The 13,396-nt window shown below is 35.5% G+C and overlaps 1 protein-coding gene across 1 annotated transcript in view; it reads right to left on the bottom strand.

The window, feature by feature from the left end:
• ek1 (eph-like kinase 1) overlaps nucleotides 1-8,667 on the bottom strand; it is a 75,543-nt gene extending 66,876 nt beyond the window's left edge. The window contains exon 1 of the mRNA XM_060861900.1: nucleotides 8,543-8,667. Within this exon, the coding sequence (XP_060717883.1) occupies nucleotides 8,543-8,636 (94 nt within the window). The 5' untranslated portion in view covers nucleotides 8,637-8,667. The remainder of the gene's footprint in view (nucleotides 1-8,542) is intronic.
• Nucleotides 8,668-13,396: the final 4,729 nt, after the last annotated feature.

Raw genomic sequence — 13,396 nt, 5'->3', positions numbered from 1 at the left:
CAGAGATCACGTTTAACTAATTTAACCACTAAACCGCATCATCAACAAGCACCTTCAGTGCGATTAGGGGCTACAGAGAAAGCTAAGCATTCATATGAATTAATATTAAGCATTAATATACTGTGCACCCTCACAGCCTGTTTAAAGTAACACACCTAGTGTGTATTTTAGTAGTGTAGTAAATGTGATTAGTATTATACAGGTAAGTGCCCATACTCATGGTCTCTCTGTAACTCTAGTGAAAGTCTAGTTTCATTCAGAGTCTGGCTTTTTGCACATATGTGACATAAGGATATGCCCAGGCAAAAGAATATACATTGGAGTCAGAGGAAGTGAGCTGTCAGGTGTGAATGGTGCAGTCCACAGGGAGACGATAGCTCACCGCGGGGCTAAAGAAAGCCTCCAACAGGAAACTGTCAACTGAGTTCCTAGACTTTTAAAATAGGCCTAACATGAAGTAAAAGAAAAGAAAAGAGACTCAGGCAAGAACTGAAACTTTCCATGTTTCACTGAACAAGGAAAATAAAAATAAATAAATAAATAAATAAATAAGTTACTAAATTATGCTTATTTTAGCTTTGGCCAGGATAGTTCCCTTACACTGTCACTTCTATACATGAGTACTACAGCATTTAGTCACTTTGTTCATCATGCAGAAACTAGCAGATGAGTGAGAGTCAATGAGCCACATGATTTGCTGACAGGAAGTCATGACCTGCAGCAGTTTATCACAGTAGAGTTAAGCTGAAGGTGCTTAGAGCTTCTGCACCACAGATATGGACATATCTGCTGATATGGTAGTCAGCAGTATTTTATCTCTGAGAAAGACCACCAAAGCTCCATGATAGGAGATATCCAGTACACAGATGTTCACTTGGATAAAACGTACGTTTTGAAGACAACATGGTGCTAAATAAAGGTCCAAAAACAGGAAGTACCTGCTGTCTTACAGAAGGTGATGGATGATAAGTTTTATTTAAAATGTTCAAACAATACAAACTGAAAACAATCTTGTATTATTATGTTAACCATTTGAGGTGGCAGCATTCAAATAATCAAATCTTCATTCATTCTATATGCATTACATCCACATGAAGTTAGCGAGTAAATATAAAAGTAGCATAGGATGATTTGTCAGATATGCAGCTTGCATGGCATAACATAGGTAATACATTAGCAGCTTATATCAAGGATCTATTAATGAACATTTTTTAATGAAGTAGATAATTTGTTAACAAAATATCTAACATATATCTTTAAAAAAAAAATAATAATAAACCAAATAACCCAAATAATCAGTGACCCATAAACTTAAAATGCTCACATTGAGGAAATGTTTAAAAATTAATCCCACAATGATGAACAATAACTAATATCTTCGTTAGCATGTTGATGATTGTTATTTATCAAACTCAAAAATGAGGCTATTCTAAAATTATTGGACAATTTTTAAAAGCACTTTCATGAAATTTGAACAAATACACTGACACTGACAGATGTTTAAATGCAGTGACAAAACACAACTTATTAGCAATTCACTAAACCAGTAGAAGGAAACTACTAATGATTAAAACAATATTCTGTTAATAATACTCATGGATACTGAAATCATTTATTAAACAACTAGACAGAAGGCATATGGAAGCCCAAAGCAGTTTAACCTTATGTATGTATTATAATGTAAACATGAGGCCAGAAGAAGAACAAGTCCTTTGGGACTGGTTTCTATCAATGCTCAGACTACCTTTGAAACAGGAAGCACTTCAACAAGTGAGTGAAGAAACAAAAAGGCACAGAACCGCTTTCCAAATTAATAGTGTGTAATGTGTTTCACAGAATACTGACAGACTCCAGATTGGAACAATGACTGATACAAATAGGCCTGTTAGATGGAGCGTGAGATGGTGACCTGTAGTCACACTCAGGAGGAGAAAGCACACTCTTGGGATGCCTCATTAGAAGAACACACATCTTGCCCCACACCTGCCCCTGTTTGTGTGTGTCTCAGTGAGGGTTATTCCTGCTCTGGAAAGCTGATCATATATACAGTCTCATGAGAGATCTCAGCACAAGGCACTGTTACACACCTGTGAGGACACACACCGAGAGAGTGACATCATCATCTTCTGGATCTGAGTTTATATTGAGCTATTCTAAACATTACAACTACAGTACGCAAAAGATATTTCGGGAAGCCTTTCAGACGAAGTCATGCATTTCAGCAGGGATTTGTGTTTGTATCAGCGCAATAAGTGACAATATCATGACCTGTTCTTAATCTGTATTTCTTGGAGCGATGCAATGTAAGAAACTACCAGTTTTCATAGGTTGACAGAACCATGTGCAGTTCTACATCTACAAAATAACACTGCTTAAATAAACTTAATAAAGGTTTATCATTTCAAACACATCTATGCCGTCATTACAAATACCATGGAAGCCAGTAACCAGACAATGAACATGCTAATAAAGCTAATCATATCTAATTAGTTGGACTAACAAGGTACTAGGACTGACTAGTAAAGTGACCAGATTACCCAGTGCTGAAAAGGACACGGTGGATTAGTACATACCATGACAACAAGCTCTAATGTCTTACCTCCAAGACACTGCCAGGACATTCATTACTTGCATCCCTACAAAATTGTGCACCTGAATCTTAGGCTAAACAAGAATGCTTAAACAAACAAGTTAATTAGTTAAATAATCAATTGTAGGAAATTGTAGATGTGCAAAAATAAATGCTATAATGTGCTATAATGATAGGATAGAAATAAAAAATATATTTAAAGTACACATTGTTTGCACTATTTGCTATAGATAGGCATCATGGGCACTTCATCTAACTTAAGGTTATAATTTATAATTCAAAAACTCCCACCAGTAAAAGCCACTGAAAACACCACCTCAAATTAAAATCCCTACTTGTCAATTAGGGCAGTCTTCTCAACTTCAAGCTCCTTCGCATCAAATCAACTTAAACGCCTGTTCAAAGCACCAGAAATAAACAAAACAACATTTCTTCTCTTTAATTAAGGTATACAAGTATTCCAATAGCTTTAGATCACTCAACATACAAATATGTTTGCTTGTAAAATGTAAAACGTTGACTCTACACTTTGTTGTTTGAAAAGGAAAATGTACATCATTTATCACAGTTTAACTTCTTTTAAGTTAACTGAAGACTATCATCTATTTTTCCCACATTGTCAAACATGCCAAGGTTGAAAATGCCATAATTCTGACAGCTGAATTTCTACTCACCGGTAAGTCGAATGAACCGTTATATTTCACATGAACTTACGTCTGAAGTGATACTTCCACCTTTTTTTTTACTACAAAACTCAGTCCTCAGCAAAGTATTGCCTGTATTCCTTAAAGGACTTTTTTTTTTATTATCAATGTTCATACATAAAGGCTCTGTTTTTCCATCATATTAGTTAAAAAAAATTGTATGTATGAAAATACACATTGTAAAAAAATTCAAAACTGACAAAAAGTGACAACTGACTTTACATCCTGGCCAAGTCATCATTAATGTTCATAATGTGTGACTTGAATGGCAGGGTGGAGACATGGAGAGGATGCTGGAGTGTGGAGAGGATTAGGATTGCGGAGTAAGCTAACAGACACAGGAATTCCATTTCTCTCCCAGTACTAATGAAATATCAACAAACCCGACTTGAGTCCTCCAAGAGATTTGAGCCCTGTGATTTAAGCCTACCCACAGTTCCTCTCTCCCTGAGTAGATGAAAGCTCACTTATAACTGAATACCTTCTATTACGTTTGTTATGGCTAATCCGATTTTTCATGGTACGTGTCCACTTCAGTGCTCTGCATTTTTTTTCCATTTCAATAGAATGCAGTCACATTCAGACAGTGTATGATGGCAAAAGTCTAGTGCGCTTAGCTGGCCAGTCGAGGGCTTGACTATTAAATCCAAAGCAATGTTGTTGAAACGCCTAATGACGGCAAGCATTAAGAAGCTGTGGGACTGCATTCAGCCACAAAGCACACAGGCAGACAGTGGACATTTGTCCACCAAAGTGAACCAGAGTTAGCTCTGATTAGGCTTCTCTTTTACTGTGTGACTATCCATAAGTATAAATGATATTAGGTCTATCGCTAAGAAAAGGAAGGAGAGAAATCTGAATTTAAGGTGTAATCAATGTCCTCTTTTAAGAAATCTTTACTAAATGTCAACTCATTATTTCAGCATGAAGTCCCACTGTAGCCGCAACCAATCCAGCATTATTTAACTCTGGATAAATTTTAAACCTTGAAAAAGTTCTACCTGCCACTGAATTGAGCAGTGAAAATGTCATTCAAATAAAAAACTTAACAACATTCAGAATAAGTGGACTTTTTTTAGTCCCTGCATAACTCTTCCCTGCTCATCATGACAGTGCCACTCTCTACATCAAAATATTTCATATATTCTCGACGACTTCATGTGCAGCATAATGAATACCTGAATAGTGATTTCAGTGTTTGAATACAGGCTAAGTGTGTGAATATCTGTGCAAAACCCTGATACAGATATTTCGATTAAGTCTCAGCAGCACGTCTTGCATAACGAGGTTATTTATTTGTTTATCATTTGAATTGGTCTGACAGAGATGAGCTTAAACTTTGGAGTTTAGAGAGGTAAGAGCACGCAGACTCCATCGGAACTTGTTCTTCTTTTTAGGACGATGGCTTTTGATAAAATCGGTTTGGAGATCTGAAGCTCTTGCATCTTAATCAATACAGTACATCTGCTACATTAATCCTCTCTTGTGAATGCAGCTGCTCACACCGACTTCATAAGTGAACTTGAGCCTGTTCCAAGAGCAAACTGCTTATGGCATGTTTCTTGTGAAAAGTGTGTTTTAGCGGTGTAGCAATGCTGTATATCTTTTTTTGAACACGAGGCTCTTGGTGCAGTTGGTTGGTTGTACGTGTCTTAGAGAAGTATGTGTTTATCCTTAGCCTAGCTGTAGCAAGGAGAAGTACTGAATCGTGGATGGGATTTGGTGAAGAGAAAATTAGGGGAAAGAAAGAAAGAAAGAAAGAAAGAAAGAAAGAAAGAAAGAAGTTAGCATGTTTGCCTCACACTGCCAGGGTTAGATTCCCACCCCTGAATGTATTATGTCTTCTACAGTATGCTAAAAATATTATATAATAATCTTTAATATTTGTATTATATTAATCTTTGTATAATATTAAACTTTTTGTACTTTATTTCTTTTATTCTGTAAAGCTGCTTTGACACATTGTCCAATGTTAAAAGCACTATACAAATACATTTGAATTAAATTGAATTGTTTATGGTCTGATGTATGGAAGCACCTTGGCTTCTGGTATGTTATGATGCTCACCAATGATTGAGCTGTGGACCAAAGTATTACAGACTGATGTATCATCCAAACAAAATCACCTTTCTGTATCAGTTTCTAAAACCAGATGAAACTACAGATTAGGATATTCATATTCAGTAGTAGAGAATTCGGGATCAAAATCACATCTAGGGCTACAGAAAGCTATGAGTCTTACATCACAACTGATTAACAGCAGGATAAGAGAGGTCATGTGCTCCAGTTTAACTGAAATAAATACATGATCTAAGTTTAATTTCCAAGTCTACATGGCTGAGAATATGATCATCAATGAAAGACCGAGTTGTAGGACTGCGATCACAGATTGAGCCAATTAATTGGCTTCATTACCACGCTTGAACAAAACCAACTGGTTCAAGATCTCAGATCAGAAAATAATAGCAAAGCCAAAACACAAGAGAAACAATGAAACCCAGTCTTCCTTCACCATGGCCTCTAAACAGAGTATAAAAGAAGACTTTTTCTCATGCTAATTTCTCTGCCACAGTGCCAAGTAGAGAGAACAATGACCATGAAGAAGGCCTCTCCAAACACAGTAGGACCACTTACCAAAAAGAGAGCTAATGAGAGCCAATGAGGAAGAATCTAAAAGGTCTCCTGAAGATACAAGGGCCATGCCTTTATGTACAAGTTGAGCCATTTTCAAGACAGTTTACACATGTCTGATTTCCATCTGTGTAGAATGTAGTATAGGTAAAGGATGCATTAAAATTGGAATAATGCTAAGATTACAATTTTAATTAGCATTAGAATTAAATTGGAATAATGCTAAGATTATAATGATAACATCTTCTCATACAGATATATAAAGTACTCTACTAAAGGTTTTGAGCTTTGACAATGATCTTAACACAATATAATAGCAAAAATAACAACTGAAGACATTTGCTGAAAAAACAAAAAAGCATTAATGGAAATAGAAAACAATTTCCTGTGATTTTCTAAGGGTATTCCCACCAGACCTAAACTGGCCTCAGCATTCGTTAAACCTCCAGTTGCTACACATTGTTGGATGGTCTTTAGTGTATTACAATATATTTTGCTTTGTCTTACTACAAAAATAATGGTTCCCTATCCACACTGTGTTCTACATTTTCGTTCCTTGTCAAATTTTTTTCTTCTTGTCCCTGAAGTAATAAATTTGGTGCCGGATGACTCTGCCAGACACTATACAAGTCTTGACTGGTTCTGTTTCTGTCCCATGAGGAAATGACCTTTAAGATGCAGACAGTTTTTGAGAACTTCTTTTCCGTGTTCTGCCTGTACTTGCCAAGTCTATAATAAATAAATTTTAAAGTATATTGTTATTATTTGGTTTTATTTAATAATCTAAAATATGGATGCTATACTGAACATACTGAGGATGATTCGATAAATTAATTCTATACAGATACAGTATATGAATACTATAGTGCCTCTTGTTCAATTCATGTAAAGCTCGTATATATATGTTTACTGTAGTGGGACAATAAGTCACATGGAAGGTGCACTGCCTCAATACTCTATATCTCTAATGTTCAGAGATATAGTCTAGAACAAAACAGTCACAATTCTTCAGCTCTTGGTGTTGCACTTTAAGTAAGCTAATATGAAAAATTGTAGAACTGTAATCAATTAGACAAAACATTAACACAAAAAAAATTCCACAGAAGACAAGGCTCTGCTTTCTGCATTAACCAAACACACACACACAAACACACACACACACACACGCACACAAACACACACACACACACACACACACACACACACACACACACACACACACACACACACACACACACACACACACACACACCTAAACACAAGACCTCCAGGGTACCACCTGCTGTATATAACAAGGATTGCAAGCTGCACAACTGATGATTTTCTAATGAACCCAACTGAATCAACACTACATGCTGACAGGAATTACTACATGATTACAGGAAACTGGATTACAAAACGCAGCAGAACAGCTTTTTTTATCATGTATAGTTATAGAAATCTCATGTTAAAACCTTCACATCATCATCATCATCATCATCATCATTATTATTATTATTATTATTATTATTATTATTATTATTATTATTATTTATACTTTACAATTAAAGGTTTTTTAGAATACCAGATTTCAAAGACACAAAACACTGTAAGTTGATTTTTTTTTCTAAACACAGCTTGAATCAAAATGTTTTATTCTCCTTGTACTACAGCAATTTGCCAGTTTTCCATTTTTAATGAATGACAGGTTTCTGCTGCAGAATGTCCACAAGACCAACATTATGACATCTATTTACAGTCCTTTCCTCACCAGCTTCATGTTATTCTCTTTCTTGAAGTTTTCTAAAGCTTAAAATATGCAGCTTGTCAACGTATATAAAGAGAAACCAGCAGACTCTAATGAAAAACTTAGTAAATGTTCCAAAGTACTGACTCCTTAAGTACTGAAATGTACTGACTCCTTAACTGATCAAATGTGTACTTAAATGCCACAAGTTACTCCACTCGATTACATCCCCATGCAAGTCATTGAGAATTAAAACGTATTTAAAAGTGTTTTATAAATCATAAACGTGTATTTATAATAAATTCCTGAACTACTCTGAATAAATCAGTACCTACTAAATAATCATATTGAAGAATTAAACAGCACTGTTGTACTACTATTAAATAAGTTAGCTGTACCATTTGGTAATGTTTAGAAACTGGAAATCCGTGATATTAAGATACCACTGACTCTAAGATACTCTACTTTGCGCTCTTCAGTGCGCTCTTCTGGACCAATTCAGCAGTCAGACCTCACATGCTATGTGTTTATTTTATTTTGATGTTACAATCTAGTCTCACACACAAACACACAAGATACCATGTTATGAATTCTCTTATTCCGTGACTTTGTACATGAATTATTGTGTTCACATGGGTTCCGCTTCTTATGCGTAAAGCAGCAGAACACATCTGGAAACCAACAATCACATCTGGAGCGCATACAGCCAATAAATGTTATAATACTATAGGATATAAACCAAGAAAATATTATTTTTCATGCTTAGTTAACCTGCATATATGCTGCCGAGCTCAGTGGCATTATTTCCTATTGGATATTAGGAGAGACAGCAGTACAAAGCTGATGCGTAATAATAAAAACGTTGGATATAATAACTGTTTTAAAGCTTACCTTCATTATCCGGATGGTTTCTCAGTGCTTCACAGTCTGGTAAAGTGTAAAGAACAAAAAGAAAAAGGGATGAGTAAATCCGACAGAGAGCCATGTTCAGGCTGCTCGCGCATCCCGGTGCGCAAACTTGGTTGTATGAAGCAACGAGAGAGCGCGAGCTGGAAGGAGGATCCGTTAAGGAGGGCGCCCTGTCAATCAGATTGAAATGGGCGGGGCTTGTGTAAGATGCTGAAAAGGCAAATTCGGTATTAAACGTCATCATCGACTGAGCAGTGGATGCACTTAAATAAATACAATTAAACTCGGTTGCCTGAGGTGGTTCTTTGTTACTTTTCTGTCCTGTTTGTTAGAAAATGTGTAAGAAAATATAATAAGGTATAAGAAACTATATAAACTTGAGATACAAGCTATTTTAATGTGTTTTGTCTATAAAGTAATATAGTTAGGCCATAAATTTAACCCTGTTTGTTGTTGCTATACACTGAACACATTTGGGTTTGAGCTCAAAAGACAAACATGAGATAATAGTTTAAAATGTCAGTTTTCATTTCCTGATATTTATTATTCACAATGCACCCTTAGTGTCAGAACACCCAATTTTTAAGTGTTGGAACATTTTGTCTTAAAAACAACACTTCAGATTTGGTTGCATATTTGGTTGCTTCCAACAAATTCAACACAGCGACTGTTCCTTTCTTAATTTGTGATGCTTTTGCTTGTATAATGGCTTTTTTCAGTCATTATTTGTTTGGGGTGGAGGAGGTGAAATGCGTTCTTAGTTGCGTTAAGGTCTGGCGATTGACTTAACCAGTGTAAAACACGTTTTTTTTTTACCTGATAAAATCCTTTGTTGTGTTGATGGTTTGTTTTGGGTCACTGTTGCATGATGATGTTAGCGGATTTTGGTACATTCACTCATGCCCCATAGAGTTTGTTGGTGATGTGATTTACTGTTGTTTTAGGGGATTTTCTTTCCAGCCCTCCCTATGTTTCTTTCAACTGCTAATGTTTTCCTCGGCTGACCTGCTTGATTTACTGGTTGTTAGTAAGACCAGTGGGTTTACTTTTTTCCCTTGTTAACAACACATGCAATTTTCACAGGTATTTGGTAAGGTGAAAAAAAGGGCTCAATCAAGATTGTACATTCATAACTGATATACCATGATTGATATACCATGGCACACCTGGGCAACAAGAAACACATTTCAGTCACCTAAATTACCTGAATAATGGGTGTGTTTAATACCTAGAGGAAATTTAGCAAAGCTAGTACACCTAGACCCCAGTTTTGAGAGGTGGGAGGGAATCAGAAAACCCGGAGGATGACAGTGACCTGTGAGATGATTGATAGTATTACATGATAATATTTGCATTTTAAAAATAATGCATAAACAAAGATACCATTAGTTCACAGCAAATAACTGTCATCTGCAAATGTAGAGGTTACAAGAACCTATAATTCACTTTGCAAATTGAAGTGAATCTAAGAAAGAGTGACATTTGTGGGTTTGTCTTAAATTTTGATCCAAACATTACTTAAAATAACATATCCAAGGGTCAACCATTTAAAAATAAATATTACTGATACTACACCCTGGTATGGCAGTGCAAGATACAGATGGGTGACAATTAAAAAGGAAAAAAAAAGTGTCTTTGCAAGATACTAAGCCATAATTTGCCATTCCATTAAAACCCCAACCAGTTGAACAGTCTTTGTGCCTGAAGCTCCTGTTATCCAACCGCAATAATGAAACCTCTTTATCGACCCTTGTTATGTTTTCCATTTATTTATTGTGGTTTTGTTTTAGTTTGTTGGTGGAGGCCCTAGAGCTTATTACATTTGGAATTGATATAGCATGACTAGAGAAGATGCAAGATTCCCTAAAATCAGGGGTTCTCAAATCTTTTGCATCCAGGCATCCCTTTAACTGGAAAATGAATTCCATAGACCTCATTCACAAAGATTTGTTTTATAAATATTACTAGTTTTCACAAATATTAGGCTAATTATTTACATGTGTGCAATTATATTTTAGCTATTTTTTGAAGGATTTTATACCTGAACATTGACAGAACACATTAGATACAGGCTGGCATTATTTTTAAGCCCATGTATTTTTCAGTTATTGAGGTTTGGATTAGACCATTCAAATAAAGTGAACTGTCAAAAAGCTAGAAATGATCTCAATAATGAATAACAATAATAATGAACATAAAAGCCAGCTTCTGGCCAAACAGGCTGCCACTGCTGGGCCCCTGAGCAAGGCCCTTAACCCTAAATATCTCAGTTGTATATCAAAAGATAAAATGTAAGATTGTCTGTTAAATGCTGGAGATGTAAATGTAGTGTATATTCCACTACAATTAGTACATGTTCAGATTGTAAAAATAAATAACGAACAGTGGGTTGGGTGTTAGATAGGAGGAACACAGAAAGTATTTAATCTTTATTAATGACATGGGTAACATTGATCGTAAGGAGGTATTAGCCCTGAATAAGCTGAGTTTATGACTGAAAGTATGTCCGTATTATACTATTATGTTTGCCATACTATTAAATACCATTAACTTATCCAAAGTATAGATATAGTGTCATGTACAGTACAGTATATACACAAATGTATTCATAAAAGTGTCAAAAACTGTTAACTGAGACTGTTTCATTATAAATCTAAGTAGCTAAGAAGTGTTTGTCTTTGGGTAGTTGTTAAGGTAAGGTAGGAAAAGTACAAGCAAATATTGTAATGTTTTCCATATGAATAGGATGTTGTAGCATAATAGGTGTAACTTAGGGGATTCATTTGCCATTTGCTATGTTACCTACATGACTAAATATATCTGATAATATTTAAGGGGTTATTTCAGTATTCAGTATTTCAGCTTATTATTCAGGATTCCTTTTTCAGTAGCTTCTAAGAAAGAAAAATAATTTTTTTGAGTGATTTCAGGTTTTATTTTTTAAGTAAGTTTAATTTTGCTCAGTATAATCAATATAATGCAATATGTAAAATTTTTACATTTACATTTATGGCATTTGGCAGATGATCTTATCCAGAGCAACAAAGAAAAGTAAAAATACTCAGGGATTCAGAAGTCCCATTGCAACTGTTTTAATCTACATTATTTTAAAGCTATAGTAAAACAGACAGAAGACGTTGATCCTTCTCCTGATTGTGCATGCAGATATATGATTTCCTTTGCCCTTGATGAAATGCCCTGCCTAGGGGTATATACTGTAGCATGTTTACAGCGTTCTCAATACACCCTGCACACTATGCAGCTGAAAAAAATGAATCCCTCTATCTTTCTCTCTTTTCCTTGTTTACTCATTCTGTGAATTGCCCTCCCTCAGGCTCTCTGTCTTTCTCTCTAAATGACAGACAGGACAGAAGGAGAGAGTGTGGGTGATTACAATAAGAATTAATGAACCATAAAAAGCTGCATTTTCATGCTGAGTTAAGGAGTGTGCTCTTGACTTAAACAAAGGAACAGACATTGCTTTCAATCCATGTGTATGTGTATTAGATCCTCATTAATTCTACATTAGGTGTCAACGCCCTCCTCCTTTTTTCTCCCCTGCGTGACTAAATCACCTTTCACTTTTTTAAATGACCTCTTTAGCCCTTATTTAAATGTATTCTCCAATGAAACTCATTACTACAGTATAATACATGTCTACCTTCTTGCTAACCTATCAATGCCATTACCTCACTTTATTAATTAGTACTATGACAACGAGAAATCGTCTTTGTATGTATATATTGCTCTGATCAAAAAATTTGGTTTCTCCATTTCCTCATACTGTAGATAGGTTTTGACAGTTTCAACAAGGCTGACAAATACATGGCAACCCTTAACCAAAAGCCTCCCCACTGCTCATTGCTCATTGTTTGAGCCTAATAAGACAAGTGGACAAGTTCCTAGGGCTAGGTCCTGCTCTGATGATCATATCTGCCCATCACATTGCTGTAGCCATGGTGAAAGGAGGGAGAAGTCACTCTCTAAAGCATAATATAGCAGAGCTGAAATCCACAAAATACAGATGCATAGGTTAAAACCAAGATTTGTGAAAAAGTACATTTCATTTTAATTCTATTTCTTGAGCTGCATCTGTTTTAAAATGATGATATTTCAACAGCCCCATAAACAGAAATAGTAAATGTCACAATCACAGGAATTTTGCAGGTTTCTCAGTATTTAGCTACGGAGGTAAGTATATGTAACAAAGTTATTTCTATTTTTAATATAAGGTTGCTATTTATACTATTCAGGTGAAAAAATTGCTGCAATGTAAAGTAGTGAGTGTACAGCTTGTATAACAGTGTACATTTGCTGTCCTCTCAAAATAACTCAATGCATGTATGGTCCACCACCGTGCTGCATTTCAGCTTCAGGGTCTTGGCAAACTTCTTATAGCCTACGCCGTCTTCATATAGAGCAACAATTCTTTTTTTCAGATCCCTAGAGAGTTCTTTGCCATGAGGTGCCATTTTGAACTTCCAGTGACCAGTATGAGAGAGTGAGAGCGATAACACTAAATTTAACACACCTGCTCCCCATTCACACCTGAGACCTTGTACCACTAACAAGTCACATGACACCGGGGAGAGAAAATGGCTAATTGGCTAAAAAAAATCCAACTTCATGCGCTGCATGTGAAAATCTTAAATGTAAGAAAAAATTAATTAAGTGAAATAAGAAATCTGAAAAAAGTCAACCAGATGCCCTACATGTGGAAAAATTAACATGTGGAAATAAATTAATTATGCGAGATATCACATGTAAAATTCAATTCAATTCAATTCAAGTTTATTTGTATAGAGCTTTTTACAATTGACATTGTCTCAAAGCAGC

This window comes from Tachysurus vachellii, chromosome 25, assembly GCF_030014155.1.
Source record: "Tachysurus vachellii isolate PV-2020 chromosome 25, HZAU_Pvac_v1, whole genome shotgun sequence".
In the NCBI taxonomy this organism is placed as follows: Eukaryota; Metazoa; Chordata; class Actinopteri; order Siluriformes; family Bagridae; genus Tachysurus; species Tachysurus vachellii.
Note: the sequence above shows the minus strand (reverse complement) of the source record. Positions and strands in the feature narration are given on the sequence as shown.